Raw genomic sequence first — 15,918 nt, 5'->3', positions numbered from 1 at the left:
GATACATACATTTTTTGTTTAACATAAGCATTGTTTTGTTTTTTTATGTTTTAAACATATTTTGCATTTTGTTAGTCATCTTTCATTTCTTTGTTGTGTATGGTTTTTGTGTATTTTTTAGAATAATGCTAAGATTTGGAAACTTCTCTCATTTACAAAGTACATAAGTAGTTTTTTTGTTATTTTTTTCCTTGCATTGTTTTGTTTTTTGTTTTTCTATCTTATATGGAACATGTTCAACGTTGTTGGGGCAAATGCCCATCGTAATCTGAATGAATTGGTTTATACACTTGATTTGATTTAATGAGTAGGAGGATACAAGAAATTTAATTTCTTGCTTACAATTACAAATTAATGACTTTATATGTATATGTATATGCACATATATATATGTTTGTATATTACTAAAAAAAAAAAAGATTTGTTTGATTTTGTTATAACTAATGCAGTCGAGTTTGACGACAGCGAACGAGCAATATTTGTTGCTGTTCTTTTTGTTTTTAATTTGTTTCGAGCGGGCAGTGCGCATTGAAAACAAAATCGAATTTTTAATAATTTATATGTGTGAGTGTGTTTGTGTGAGAGTGCAAGTGTGCAAGTGTGCTAACCTTGAAACAAGTTGAATTTTGTTATTGTTTTAGTTGCTGTGGTTTTCTTTAATGTAATCAGTTCTTTGAGTTCCTTCTCAGTAAAAGTTTTGGAAAAAAGTTATGAAAAGCGAAAATTATTGATATTTTTAGGCTTAAGTTCTTTGTTTATATTCAGTGTATCACAGCTTATTTCAACCATCATCAGCCGACAAATTTGAATCAGTATACTGGCCAAAATAAAAGAGGTATTAAATTTATTTAAACGCAGGATTTTAATTTAATGTTTTAACATAAAAGATATTCTTTCATTTATCCTTTAACTTTTTGTTTACTATGATCGAAAAACAAGTCCCAAGTATAAAAATAACGGTTCTTCATTGATCTATTGCTCTGTGTATAGTATTTTCAATGTTTAGAAGATAGATTTTGGATATTTTAAGCTTTAGATCTCAAGAGACACGCATACTTTACAAAATGGGTCCGTGAACCACAATTGTGAAGCAAAATGACGTCATAGTTTAAAAGAATGGATATCCTCGCCCAAAAATGTATGTTTGGACAGAATACTCATTCAAAGTTGTCGGTTGGTGGTAGTTGAAATATGCTGTGATTCACTGCAGTTTTGCGAGCGCTGTCATCGATACTTTTTCACTAGCTATCGATTAACACGATTACTCTTGCGACATATGATGCTCAGAAATTAGTTAACCTACTTACGCGCTAAAAAAAAAAAATAAAAAAGCGAAATTAATAAATAAACTTAGGCATATACTATAATGTACAATGGAGCATATCATATATATGTATATATACATATATATGATCACGGACAATGGTTGTTTCAGATTCAGAACGCATCGCCTGCATACCAGGGATGCACCCAAGGCGCCGATGGCGGCGGTGTCGGCGGATAAATCGTCGGCGACGGTTGCCCATGGGCATGATGATGTGCGGCTGCTGCGGCCGCCGCAGCGTTCATATGGTGATATGGCGTTGAGAAGGCGCCATAATACGCCAACGCCGCCGCTGCTGCCGTTGGCGACGCAGCTGCTGATGAGGAGTTCGTTGAGGATGCCGGCGAAAGGCTGGCGACGCCAGCTGCAGCTGCAACGCAAATGCTGTGACGTCGATGCATGATGGCATGCCGTTGCTGCCGCTCAGCTGCCACAGCTGCTGCTGCTACGGCTGCCACGCGTGTTGCTGCTGCTGTTGCCGTTGCGGTTGTTGTCGCTTCTTGTGGCAACGGCAATGGTGGACAGCGACGTGCAGCAGCACGCTGTTGGTGCTCACCACTTGCGCTGCTCCAGTCAAAGGCAGCACTGCTATTGCCACTCTGACGATGATCCTGCAGCGCAACGCCTGCGGTTAATGGAGGACTGAGCATATTGGCGGCTGCCTTCCCATACAGCGTTGACAAATAGGCGTGCTCAGCCTCGGCCATTTGCTGCGCTGCAGTTCTTGCAGCGGCAGATGCGCTGCTGCTGCTGTTCCTCTTGGTGTTGTTGCTGGTGCTGCTGCTGCTGCTGCTTACGGTATTATGTTCCGCATGCTGACGCTTCTTTAGCTGGCGTTGCTGCTCCTGTTGTTGTTGATGTTGCTGGCGTGCAGCTGTTGTTGTTGCTGCTGCCGTTGCTGTTGCACTTGCTGGCTGCAGCTCTTGCAATAGGTGCGATTGCGGGTGAGAGTGTTGCGGGTGTTGGTTGTGGGAGTACAACATTTCGTATGTATTGTTGTGGTCTGACTGTGACTGATAGTGTTGCTGCTGCTGCTGCTGTTGTTGTTGTTGTTGCTGCTGCTGCTGCTGACTATGACTATGTTGGCTGTGGAGATGCTGCTGCTGCTGCAGATGTTGCTGTGGTGCTGGTGGCGGTGCCAAGTGTGCCATATGAGAAGATGCAGACGTCTTTTGTTTGTTGTTGGCATTCGTATCTGTTGATGTTTTTGTGATGCTGTTGCTGTTGCTGATTTCTGTGGCTGTTAATGTAGTTGATGCTGTTGTAGTATTAGGCAAATGTTGTGCTCCCCAGCTTAATTCCTAGCTCGTGCGCGTACGCTTCGAGGGCGGCTGCTCCGACTGGCGTGTCATGAAAGTCAACTGTGTCATATATTTGATAATGTCGCGCACCTGGACTAGTGGCATATTCTCATTGTAGGAACGATCGTACTCCATGAGTATTTGCACCTGTCGCCTGTGGAGATTACAATAAAATTGAAAAGCTAAATTAGTTTCAATCCAATAATTCATATTAATTGTTATCCTATTCTAATCGAATTGAAATGCCGTTCGATAAGCATACAATTATCGATAGACTTGCGTGCTCTGATTTTAAGCCCAATAAGTTTTGTACAATCGATGGGTTTGCTTTCTTGGTATATACTTAATTAATATTTTAATTAAATTATTCTAATTTGCAAAAGCTGCTTCTTTTTAATTCTCCATTATGAAATTAGTATGAAGGCAGATTTTATTGGCATTGGCTTTATTGTGCGATTAAGCAAAGTTCAGTTAAATTGAAACTGGGTTCCACTAATGAACGGGAAAACATTAAAAAATTTGTGGAAATTAAAAAATATCAAAAATATCAAATGCATCAGTATATTGAAAACGAAAGAAAATAGTAAACAAAATATAATAATCGTCAATCGTAGTGCGCAATTCACTTACCGATTTGCCTTGTAGAGCTCCACGCCCAGCGCCTCGATTAGTCGCTTGCAGTGATCGAGGGCTACAGTGGGAAAGAAGTTCTTTTGGAATTCGGTGAGCGTCATCAGCTGCTCGGAGTCATTGAAAGCCTTCATATTGATGCAGGGCACCAAGTGCTTGTCCACACATACCCTTTGTACCTTGTAAGGCGTCAGATTCATGCTGCTCGTCGGTATCTCGGGTATGACGCACAATCGCTGTGCCCCACCATCGCCACCACCCGCTGCACTTGCGGCTGCTGCATGTGCCAATGCCGCATGGCGCTGCAGATGCATGGAGGCGCTGTTGGCATTAGAGCTGCCACCGGATGAGGAGCCGCTGCCGCCACCACTGGAACCGGAGCCGCCGCCGCTGTTACTGCTGCTGCTGCCACCGCCACGTCCGCCATTCTGTAGATGCTGCACATGCGCCAAGGCGGCGGACATGCGTTGATGCTGCTGCTGCTGTTGTTGCACGGCCGCAGCAGCCTGTTGCTGCTGCTGCTGATGGTGCTGCTGTTGCTGCTGCTGATGAAAAGCGGAGGCCGCTAACGACCTTCGGGATGAAGACAAATCGATAACGTCAGTGGGCGTGGTGCTGGGTGTAATTGTTGTACTGCCTATGCTGGTGTCCACCAAGTGGCTACCAATAAACTGCTGCTGATGGCTGTGTTGTGACTGACGTCCGTAACCACCACTAATTGTTGTTGCAACTTGCTTATGCCTTGACCCTGAAGACGGAGAGGAGCCACCACCACCACCAGTGGCACCTCCTCCCCCTCCTCCACTTCCACCACCTCCACTAGAGAGCGAGAGTATCGCCAATGGCAGTGAATTGGATTTGGTCGAGCAGATGACGCTCTTTTGACGTGAGCCCGCAGCTGGAGCAGCAGCAGCAGCATTATTGCCACTGCTGCTGCCCAGCGGCGATGCAGCCGTCGTGGATGCACTTGAACTCGAGCATGAGCTCGAGGGCGAATGCAGAAAGTGGCCTGGCAATTGAGGTGTGATGGTCACATTGGGATTGGATGCCAACGACAATGTGGTCACTACATTTGTGCCACCAATTGCCGGCGACATGGGCGGCGAGATGTATGAGGGCACGGGAGGATGATGGGAGGCATGATTACTACTACTATTATTGCTACTGTTGTTGTTGGCATTTGCATTCGTTTGTATTGACGTAGAAAGATCTGGATTCGCCAGAACTTTGTGTATGACGGCACGCATCTCGTCTGTCATATTAAATTTCTTTTCGAAATCCTCTAATGCTTGTGTTGAGTTCAATGGTATGGTGGTGACACCACCACCACCACCACCATTTCCACCACCACCGCCACCACCACGCAGGCGCTTCCCACTTGACTGATGATGATGCTGCTGCTGCTGCTGTTGTTGTTGTTGTTGTTGTTGTTGTTGCTGCTGCTGCTGCTGTTGATGCTCATCTGGTATCAAGGGCGGCACAGTTGGTTTTGTGAAGGTGCCACTGCTAGATGCCTTCTGGCTTTTATTGCTCGCCTGCTGCTGCTGCTTGTTGGGATTGTTGTAGTCCAACATGGTGATCAGATCCGTGTCCAAGGGCAGTGATGGCAACGGCGGGAAGTTGCTGTGCGATTTTTGTGACGCACTGGCAATACTGCCGCCAGCTGTCAAACAGTTGGCAGCACCGCCGATGCCATCGCTGCCGCCGCCAGCGTTGCCACCCAAGCTGCCAATGCCAATGCCGGCGCCCTTCATTTGTTGTGTGAACAGCAAACGTTCGGCGGGCGTCAGCTGATTCCACAGCGCCAAATTTGTGTAATCGGCACGTGTGGATGGCAAATTGTAGTTGAAGGGACTGTTAAATAGACTGCCAATATTGGCAGCAACTGCGGCAGCCGCAGCAGCAGCAGCTGCTGAGGCACTTTGATTGGCAGAGGACGTGGAGGAGGAGGACGAAGAGTTGCGCGAATGCGAATTATTATTGTTGCTGTTATTGTTGGCAAGAACATGGCCGTGATGGCTACGTGGACTGTGCGTGTTTGGGGAGTGTTGTGCATGGTTAAATGTGTTATTTTGGTGTTGTTGTCGTTGTTGTTGCTGTTGCTGTTGTGTCTGTTGTTGTTGTTGCATCAGTGATTGCTCGACATTTGACCTAGAAACATTATATACAATACATGAGTGTCGCTTTAGGCTTGGCTGCAAAATTTCCATTTTTTTTTTTGTGTTTGATGTACAAATTTTGTTGTTATTTTCGTTTTGGTTTTGTGGTGTTTTCGATTTTAAGCATTTTTCAAATTTTGTTGTTTATACTCGCTATAGAACTATGTTCCATTCTTACATATGCATATGTATGTGTAGTATGTGTGTTATGATGCATATCCAAATCTTAACTGCTCACACGATAATATATCGAAATAATTGCAACCCTGCGTTGCTCTTCTGCCTGCTGATGCTATCACTTTTTTGTATTTGTTTTTGCCTGCCTTACCTTAGTGATTTGGTGTTGCCATTGTTGATCAACTCCAAGTTTTATATTTCTTTTGTGTATACTATTTGCTCAGCCGATTAAAACACTTTGAACTACCTTTGGTTCTGTTTTACACTTTACACATTTATTTTTATTACTTAATCTTCGCTAAGCTTCTTATTGTCATTTAATGCCTAACAAGCAAACACACACACGCACACCGGTATGTAAAATGTGCGTGTGTGTGTGTGCTTAAATGTACTTTTGTATACATCAAAAATGCAATGTTTAATGAATTTGTTTGAAGCTTGTGTGAATGTATTCGTGTTTTGTGTGCGTGTGAATGTGATAAATATTATTTTATGGCAACTTGCAAGTTGCTATATATGTATGTATGTGTATATAGTCTACATTTCACAGCGATTATTGTTACTATTTTTTGGTATACCAAAACCAGAGTGACCTTTTTTAACAGTATATTTTAAAGCCAGAATCAGGCAATAGTACAATATTTTTATTTTCCATTTAATGATAAGTAATATGTAAAATGTTGTTTTTAGTATATCTCCACGAAAATGCTACGGTCACACTGGCCTACTCTTGATTATTTTTCATCTTAAATTTCGTGGTCTTGAATTTTTCTAATTTTTTTTTTAAATATAAATTATGAATATCTTGCAAAATGCATAAAGCCTGAACAAATTTTGTAATTCTTGTATGCCAATTATCAACTTGTTGTACACGCATTATATATAATGTTATCTTGATCTCTCTCTCTCTCTCTCTCACTGTGTGGTGGGATGCTTTCGGTATCTAAAACTGTGGTGCACATAACGGTTTTTGTGATTTCGATTCGTTTCTTGAGGCCGGACACGTGGCCGCGGGGCTTGTGGTGGTGGATTGTGTTGTGGTGGATGGGAGTCTCTGCCATAGAGGGGATACCTGTCACCAGAATTTTTGGGAAATTCCATATACATATTGTATATATAAATATATATATATATATATATATATATAAATATTGTTGATTTTGTAGTTGGTTTGATTTGTTCTTAGTGTTGTTGTTTCGATGTTATTGTAATTGCTCTCGTCTTTGAGTTTGAGTCTTGATTGGTTTGTTCATTTTGTTTTTCTTTCTAATTTCAAGTGCAACAAAAATTATTAGGGGTAGTCAGTACACACAGCCATAAATTATATATATAGATACATATATATATGGTTTACAGTATTTTTATATATTTATATTAATCACAATATATATCAAATATAATATTCATTTATATATATTGTTAATTCTGGTTTTGGGCGAAGTTATGTTTTTCAAAATATGTGTTGTAGTTTCTCTATCAGCGCGAGTATCTTTTCAAAAATCTCATTGCAATATTATTATGCAGTAGAATACAAAAACAGAAGAAGCATATCCGGAAATGATCAATAATTGAACCAAATTATAGGATACATAATCATATGAGAAGGAACAAGAAAGATATGTAAGAATGTACATACACATACATACATATGTATGTTTATGTACACATTTCATTGTTATTTAATTGCATTACAAGTATATGTCCATCAATCAAGATTTTTGGAGCAAACTTGACAAATAGAAATTAATATAAAAGCGTTCAAGTTGAGGGCATGCAAACTACATTAAAAAAAAATACAAAATTTAACTACAAAGTGAATATATAGTACATATATGGATTTGGTAGATTAAATTCTTCTATATGTGTGTAAGTGTGGGTGTGTATGTGTATGTATTTGGGTATAGGGAAATGTGCGTCCAATGCTCTCAGGTCATCATTAATCTTCGCTTCTTACCGCAATTGGTGCAGTTATTTAAAGATGAGTATGTGTATATATAATTATACATACATATATCACACATATCGTTAATATCGATTTTTGGCATTTGAAAATTGTTCTATTTGCCAAATATTTTTTTTATATATGCGACCTTGTTTTTTTTTGAAGTTAGCCAGAATTCCTTTATGTTAGTAACGCGAAAAATGTTGAAAAAGTTGGTAACAAGATTTTAAATAGGTGTTTTTGATTTTTTGTGTGGATATTTTGAAAAACATAAAATGTAATGACGCCCTGAATGAATTTCGCTAAGAACTTTGAGACAGTCTTCCATTTTTTTATTATAATATACCGAATGCGATGAGAAAGCTTAGTTTTTGGTTTTGACTACAACAACAATTAGAAAAACATGGAAATAGGTTCTTGGCTTGGAATTAATTATAATTGTTCTTTGTTTAGTGTTGGAAAATTACGAAAAATAATGAAGTAGCGTGACTTTGGGGCAAACGTTTTTGGTAGCAAATAAGTTATGTATGTAACGATTATTTTTCATAATTTTTTAGCAGATTTATCAAAAAATTGTCAACACAATCAAAATATTTATTAAAATTAAATAAAATGCGTGCACAAACGCCGATTTCGGTATGCAATACTCGATATGTTTAGTTATAACTAAGATGAAAAAACAATTGGTGGAAAATAGAAGAACAAAAAAAATGCTACTGGTTTTAATTGATTTCTGGCTTTCCGTGTGGCACCCTAACGGCAATAAATAAAATGTTGACAATAAAATGTTCAACTTAGTTTAGAGTGAAAAAGTAATGTACACATAATAAACGAATTACAACAAAATTTGAAAAACACAATTTCTGCACAAAAAAAATCTATTTTTTTTTTATTTGTACCATTGCTCAATCAATGAATCAATCAATTATCAAATCAACAAATGTTATAAAACATATGTATATCATATAAATTGTGCAAAGAAATAAACAAAATCAAAGTAACTAGCAAAAACGAATTGAAAATATAGATGTAATTGCAAATTTGCTTTGATTTTAACTTCGCGCAGTAACAGATCGATAGCAACACACTCTTCGATTTCGATAGATTGATATACTTACATGTGATTGGCATTCTGCCCGGCCGCTGAACGAACCAACGGCGGCGGCGCATTGCCGCCCCCACTGTGACTGTTCACGGAGGACATGGAAATCGCAGGATTGTTGTACGTATACGCTTGCCGACTGTTGCCACTTAGCATCATGTTGTTCAGGTGTTCACGATAGGGACCGACGCGGTTTGCATTCGCATGCGTTTGTTGCTGCAACACAGAAGGGTAAATAGAAAAGGAACGGTGAAAAACTGCCATGAATGTTATGGTGGGTGTGTGTGTGTGTGTGTGGGAGAGTAAGAGTGCGACATAAAAAGATTCCAACAGGTTGCCGAACACACGTATGTATGTGTATGTATATATTCGTGTGTGCATGCATGCGTATGTATTTACAGCTTATATGTTGCTATGTATGAGGGAGAAATTGAGATAGAGAGCATAGCATCAGAGTGTATCTATACATGACCCAGTTTCTAAGCTGCTGCGGCTACAGCTACGTCTATTGCCAAACTGTGAACAAAAAAACTCAGCTAGAAATACAAACACATACTTATGTATTTCACTCTCTCGGTGTGTATTTGTGTAATTACAAACGTGGCTGTTAATATGTTTCTTATGCTTTTTCTGTCCTTTACAAGTGACGCTCTCTTTCTCTCGCACTCTTTGCATTGACAATTGGCTTTGCAAATGCAAGCAGATGAGCCGTCACAACAATAAAAACAAATGTAATCTCAAAGGCATTTATTAATGAATTTTTTCTGTGATATCAAGCGTACACAAATCCATACACACATGCGTACGCATGCAGCCATGGTTGTCTGTTTGCGTTTGTATGTTGACAGAGCGTGAGACAGAGAGAGAGAAAGAGAAAGAGCTTGTGCACACACAGCAACACATACCAACGTATTAATTCACGCTTTCCAGCAGTGAAGCAAACGTGTGTGATTATTAGAGGTGGCAAACAATCACTTGGACTATCGTATATGTACGTACATATGTATATAAAAAAAAGGATATAGGGTATAGCAAAATTAAACTTTGAAGCAAGTTACCACGTCGAATTTGATTGTAAATTACAGCACTTGTGCTGTAGGTTCGCCATTCAAACATGCCATTCACCATTCGAAGAATGCTATTGGAACAGTGAGGTCGTTGTCTTATTTTAATCGCTTCGACTATCGTAGATTACTATGATATCGATTTGAACTATACTCATTATAAGTCTCAATTCTATAATGTAGTGTTTTGAATGCACTATGGGCAAATTTTCTGAATTAGAATACTTGAAGAATACAGAAACATATTTTTTTAAAATTTTAGACTTCGTTGATACTTTGTTATTCGTCCATATTTAAAGACTATAATCTGGCAAACTCTAAAAAAAGAATTGTACAAACTTTCGATTGTGATTTTTTCTGTGAGTTTTGTATTCAAATATTAAATCAAACAAAAATATATCTTTGTTTCTGTGGAGTCTAACTTGTGAGTCTAGGCCAGTCGAGGCAATTTTAAAGCTGATTGTTATTAACTAAACTGTTAACAATCTGCATAATGTGAGTTTGAGGTATGCCCATCAAAACTTAAATTGGGTACTTGATGTACTTATACGTTAATACTTGTGAGTGGTGTCCAATGTCTCCAACTTTGCATAAAGTACTGGTAAATATGCGTCAGAAGCGCGCAAAAAATTGTACAAACGCGATATGCTTTCTCATGCAAGAAAAAACAGCCGCCTGAATATTATATTAGATGTGTTTAATAGAGAGCATTGGGTTCCTCTTACCCACTGCTTTCAACTATAAATATAAAGGAATGCCAAAGATTGAATTATACAAAAACAAAACTACCAAGAGATGTTATTGGGGGCATGTGTAGACAATGATAATCAGGTAGAAGAAGGCGGAGATAATGAATTCGAAATTTACGGGTAGGATTCCCTGGAGTTGGAGGAAGAGCTTTGTGAAGAATAAATTATTAACTGGGCATCAAGATATGGAGTCACAAAACTTAATATTGGACTCAAAGTCATTTTTGATTTAATTTTGCAGGCATCAAAACAAATTTAAAATGCAAATGTGCAAAAGTGCACATTTATTAAATATATTACATTAAAATATTTCAAAACAAATTTTTAGAACAAAATCGAACTTTGTAGCCTTATGGTAAGGTGGGCGGGAAGGAAGGCGTGGTCCAATTGAAAAAAAATCCGAAATTCTATCTTAATTTTTTGAGAAAGCTAAAGTCGAGTGTACTGGACTGTCAGCTACCCGCTACCCATTTTAGGTAAAAGCAATATATTTTGCGGTATTATTCTCAAAATATACTGAATATATTACAAAAATACTAAAAATATACCAAATGGTATATGTGGTATATCGGTGTAGTACCGCATTCAAAATATACCTTAGACGGCACAATATACCAGATTGTCAGCCAAAGCAACTCAGACCGCTAGTAAGTAGGCGTTTTTGTCCATACAAAAGTATTTCTTTAATAATTTCGAAAATTTTTATCTAATCGCAGCCAAATTTTCAGGAATCATAACTACTATAGTAATTATTGTATATATCAAAATTCAAGTCTATCTTTTAAATTACGCTTGTTATTCGATTTTTTTTATTCGCGGGGGCGGAAGTGGGCGTGGCAAAAATTTGAAACAAACTTGATCTGCGTGCAAACATAACAAATGCTGTCGAAAAAATTGTAGCTCTATCTCTTATAGTCTCTGAGATCTAGGTGTTCATACGGACAGACACACATACGGAAAGACGGACATGGCTAGATCGTCTCGGCTGTTGACGCTGATCAAAAATATATATACTTTATAGGGTCGGAGATGCCTCCTTCTACCTGTTACATACATTTCCAGTTGGCACAAAGTTATAATAGCCTTCTACCCTATGGGTAGCGGGTATAAAAATGGTAAAAATGAAACAATTTGGGACTTTTTGCCACTCGAGTGGTCTCTTCTTATTTTGTTTCGCCCACAGTTTTTATTGCGCTGGCGGCTTATAGTCCAACTTTAAAGTTTAGCAAATAGAACTTTAACGAAAAAATGAAATGAAGGTGCTCCAAACTCCCCTCCATATTTGCACAAAGGTTATCGATAAATCGATGCCTAACAATAAGGATTATGCAAAACATAGCGATAATAATTACTCACCAACATTTGAGCATGAATCTGTGAGACATTATTCGTTGAATTCATCCAGCCTCCGCTGGCTAAAGCCTGCACCGTGGTCAGCATGCGTGTGTTGCCCTGCGACTGTTGCAGCATTGCCGCCGCCGCTGCGGCTGCTGCCTGCGAATTGAACGCCGCTGCGGCGGCCGCTGCTGCAGCGGGTGATGGAAAATTGCCCGAGTTGGTCACACCGTTGGCACTGGCTGCCGCAGCGGCAGCGGCAGCGGCCACAGCACGTTGCTTCATCAAATGCTGTTGTGTAGCAGCGCTGATGGCAGTGGAATGCTGTTGTTGTTGCTGCTGCGACTTTTGGGAATTTGAATTAACGGCGCTGCCACCGCCGCCACTGGTGCTGCCACTATTGCTATTAACGCTGTTTGTCACCTTTGGCGGCGGCGCCGATGGTTGACGTGTCCAGTTGACGGAGTTGTTGACATTGGCTCGATTGCCAATCAGCAGATTGGAATCGACCACTTTACTGGGCCAATAATCCTCGAATTCGGTGCCATTGGGAAAATAGCTTTTGATGTCTGTCAGAGAGATGACAGCAACATTTTCGCTGGAGAAAAGCTCGTTGCGTATGCCTTGCACCTTGCAGCAGAACTTTAAATAGGCCAAATCCCAGCCATTGAGCAGCTCCGCCTTGGTCTTCAAGTTCTCCGTTTCGCCCTCGAAGTAAAACAGCGGCACAACCTGCTGATTGTTGCGCACTGTATAGGGGACAACGGACTCCTTGTTGATGCGTATAAAGCCGCATTTCTCCGAGGGTGTCTTGCTGCCTGAAACCAACTTGCGATAGCAAATGTCCAGGAATTGATAGAACTTGGAAGCATCGCTGAGTCGCACCACCAAATCCTTTTGGGTGAAAATGTCGCGACCAAATTCGCCGTCGCAATGCTTGTGATTGATCTCGATAAAGAGGCGTGCCTCGGCATCCGTTATGTAATAGCTCCGCACGCATGTGCAGCTCGAGTAAATATCCGGATGCAGGCAATTCAGATACTTGCCCAGCAATTTCAATTCGATCATGCGCACCGAGCAATATTTCTCCGATTGCCGATAAATGTAGGGTATAGATACTTTGCCAAATTGCGCCCAACCAAAGTGGCCCTTTATCGATTCTTCATCACATGGCCCTCCACTCCCTTTTTGCGCTTTGCCATTGTTATCGCTCCCGTTGTTATCGATAACAGCGCCATTGGCACGACCATTGGCTGCCAGCGCTGGCACCACTTGCATTGTACCGTTGGGTAGTTTCTGATGCCGCGACAAATAGCTCATGATATTCGTTTGTCCATTGCCATTGGTCAGCGGCGGTTGCATCGTTCCACCGGCATTGGCTGCATTGCCACCGCCACCGCCGTTGGCATGCTGCATGGCCGCTTGCCGACTCGCTTGTTGGGCGGCCTGTTGCTTCTGTTGTTCCTTCATTTTGGCGGCTAGCTCGCGGATCTCGGCATCGTCGGGTCGCTCCTGTTTGACGGGCGGTCCCAATGCGCCGCCCAAACTGTTGCCATGCAGTGGCAGCGACTGTCCGTTGGCGTCAACGACGCTGGTGATCTGCACGTCGTCGCTGCTCGACATGGCGACTGCTCTCTCTCTCGCTCTTTTACTCGTCGACTTGCGCACTCTCTCTGCTCTCTTTTACTTTGCTTAAGTTACTGTTGCCTTCTTGCTGTTTTCTTTTAATTTAGTTGCGTGCTCCTTGCGTGTTGACAATTTTTAATACATTTTGCATTCTCTGCAATTAGGTGTATACAAAAAAATAAACAAGAACTCGGTTATAAACACAAAAATACAAATCGGAAAATATAACAAAAAAAAAAACCAATTGATTGATAGTACACGCACGCACACACATATACACAGCGCTGCCGCCGCTTTTCTCTCACTGTCATGCTCCCGGCATGCGTTAGCTCTCTCAGCTGACACAGATATGGCAACACTGGCGCGCGCACACACACACGCAAACAAACACAGCAAAACGTGAGGCGCTGTTGTTGATGTTTTTCTTGTTGTTGTTATTACTTGTATATCATGCTGTTTCTTTCGCGCGCACTTTTTGTTGTTGTTTAATGTATGCGTTTCAGATTGCTTGTTGTTGTTTTTGTAGCGGCGGCAGAGTGCCTTGTTTTTTTTTTGCAATTTCTTTTTTTCTCGTTGCTTTTACTGGCTAATATTTTAATCCACACACACTCACTCATACATAGGTAATCAATTTGGATTTATTTGTACACATCTCTTTTTCATTGACACTTACAATAATGTTCGGGCATTGTGTAGTTGAAGAGGAAAACATGAAAAAAATTTACACAACATAGCTACTTTTCTCGTATATGACACAATATATTAGGTGCAATATATATGTATACACACATTCATATATCTATTATAACTTATTATTTTGTGTGTTTTAATTCTATTATTTTTTTTTTGGTTTTGCTTTAGATTATACACCGCGGACGCGACGCGACCGCCTACAACGACGAGGCGACGCTAAAAAAAAACGCTGGTTTTTGCTCTGCGGACTGCGACGAGACGTCCTCCCGTCTTCGCAATACACAAACGAGTGTGATCGTTGGTTACGAAAATTATTTCAACGAAGTCAACTGAAAAATGTGTGCGCCAACGTGTCTGTGTGTGTGAGTGCGAGTGAGTAACTGTCTGTGCGTGTGTGTATGTGTGTACATAGCGGCGACGCTGACGCAGGCAGCGCAGCATACGCTAACGTACACATACACACATATAATGAGCGAAAAGAAATACAGAACATACATAGAGCTGCAGCAGCCGCAGCAACGACAACAACAACAAGTCTGCGACTATGACGTCGGGCAGAGACACGACGCCGAGTATGCAACCGAACATTGTGCCGAATTGCTGTTGTTGTTGCTGCTGCTTTTGTTGTAGAATTTGCTGCTGTCCACCAAGCGCACACCTTGCAACCCCCTTATGCACTTCTTCTATCGAATAGCTAAGCTGCTCTACAACGGCACAGTTACAGTGGAGCAATTGCTGATGAACATTGTTCAACACTTTCTCTATTACTAAGCAGCAAACCAGCTTGATATATTGCATTCAATGCTACATATAAAATTCTTTCGTATCCTGTAATGCGAAAAGTTTGCGCAATTGCTCAATTTAACATTCGAAAAATTGGTACAAAGATCTTAACACGCGAAGCTTCTTTGAATTGAATTAAAATTGATGTCAAGAATTGCTTACAAAACAATAATGAAAAAAATGAGAAATGTGAAATTTTCTTTTCAACGACTGACTACTAAACTATACCATAGACTTCCATTTAATATTCTAATTAAAATAAGAAAAAAAAAATTAAAACATTGAGAAAAATGTTTAAATTTAAAAATTCAAAATATGGGAACAATTTGAAATGTCGATTGATTGAATCGCACATCAAATCGTACATATACAAATTTTTCTTTTGTAGATTAGCTTTCGTTCTTTGAAGCGCAGACTGTACCAGGCTCCAATAGTACTGCCCGACTTATAGAGGCGTTAAATTTTAGAGTTTTCACTGTATCGCAACTTTCTTTTTGCAGCTGAAAGACACCAATTGAAGCATGTGCACTTTTGCCCCGAAATCATCAGTGTGTTAACACTGTAGAAGCGAAGCTTAAGCCATGTACGAAGCGATGCGAGCACATAGAGCTAGAGCTGATGACGACGTCGGACAACGGACATTGGCTTTGGCTTTGGCTCTGGGTCTGCAGCGTGGGTCAAACGTGCCGTTGCTGTGTGTGTGTGTGTGTGTGTGTGTGTGAGTCGTGGCAGCAGAGCAAGCAGCGAGCGGGGGCGTCTCTATTTTTGGCATCGTCCCTCGCCCTCACCACCCGGCAATAGACAATTTGTACGGCATGCAGCATGGCGGCAGCACGTTCGCAGGCCCTGGCTCTAGCCACGTTCCCTTTCTCTTTCTCTCTCGCTCTCTCTCTCTTTCCCTCTCTCGCATTGCATTCGCTCTCTCACACTTTGCTGTCATACGCTACATCATATTGTTAGTGTGTGTGTGTATGCAAGAAGTTTTCGTGTTATTCGCGCACTGTGTGTGCTCAAGAAAGGCCCCGCTTCAGTC

General features: G+C 40.7%; 1 protein-coding gene across 5 annotated transcripts; it reads right to left on the bottom strand.

The window, feature by feature from the left end:
* Nucleotides 1–33: 33 nt before the first annotated feature.
* LOC133849504 (uncharacterized protein DDB_G0283357) lies at nucleotides 34–14,272 on the bottom strand. Of its 5 annotated transcripts, none has more exons than XM_062285621.1 (5): nucleotides 14,083–14,272; nucleotides 11,805–13,563; nucleotides 8,652–8,851; nucleotides 3,256–5,406; nucleotides 34–2,779 (listed from the first exon to the last, which is right to left on the bottom strand). In XM_062285621.1, the coding sequence occupies exons 2-5, from the start codon at nucleotides 13,404–13,406 to the stop codon at nucleotides 2,626–2,628; spliced, it is 4,107 nt and encodes a 1,368-aa protein (XP_062141605.1). In that variant the 5' UTR covers nucleotides 13,407–13,563; nucleotides 14,083–14,272; the 3' UTR covers nucleotides 34–2,625. The 5 variants fall into 5 exon arrangements, with proteins under 5 accessions (XP_062141605.1, XP_062141606.1, XP_062141607.1 ...); XM_062285622.1 differs by having other exon boundaries at nucleotides 3,256–3,828; XM_062285623.1 differs by lacking the exons at nucleotides 34–2,779; nucleotides 3,256–5,406 and adding an exon at nucleotides 5,415–6,663.
* Between the last annotated feature and the right edge of the window lie 1,646 nt (nucleotides 14,273–15,918).

The sequence above is a fragment of the Drosophila sulfurigaster genome, chromosome X, assembly GCF_023558435.1.
Source record: "Drosophila sulfurigaster albostrigata strain 15112-1811.04 chromosome X, ASM2355843v2, whole genome shotgun sequence".
NCBI lineage: Eukaryota > Metazoa > Arthropoda > Insecta > Diptera > Drosophilidae > Drosophila > Drosophila sulfurigaster.
Note: the sequence above shows the minus strand (reverse complement) of the source record. Positions and strands in the feature narration are given on the sequence as shown.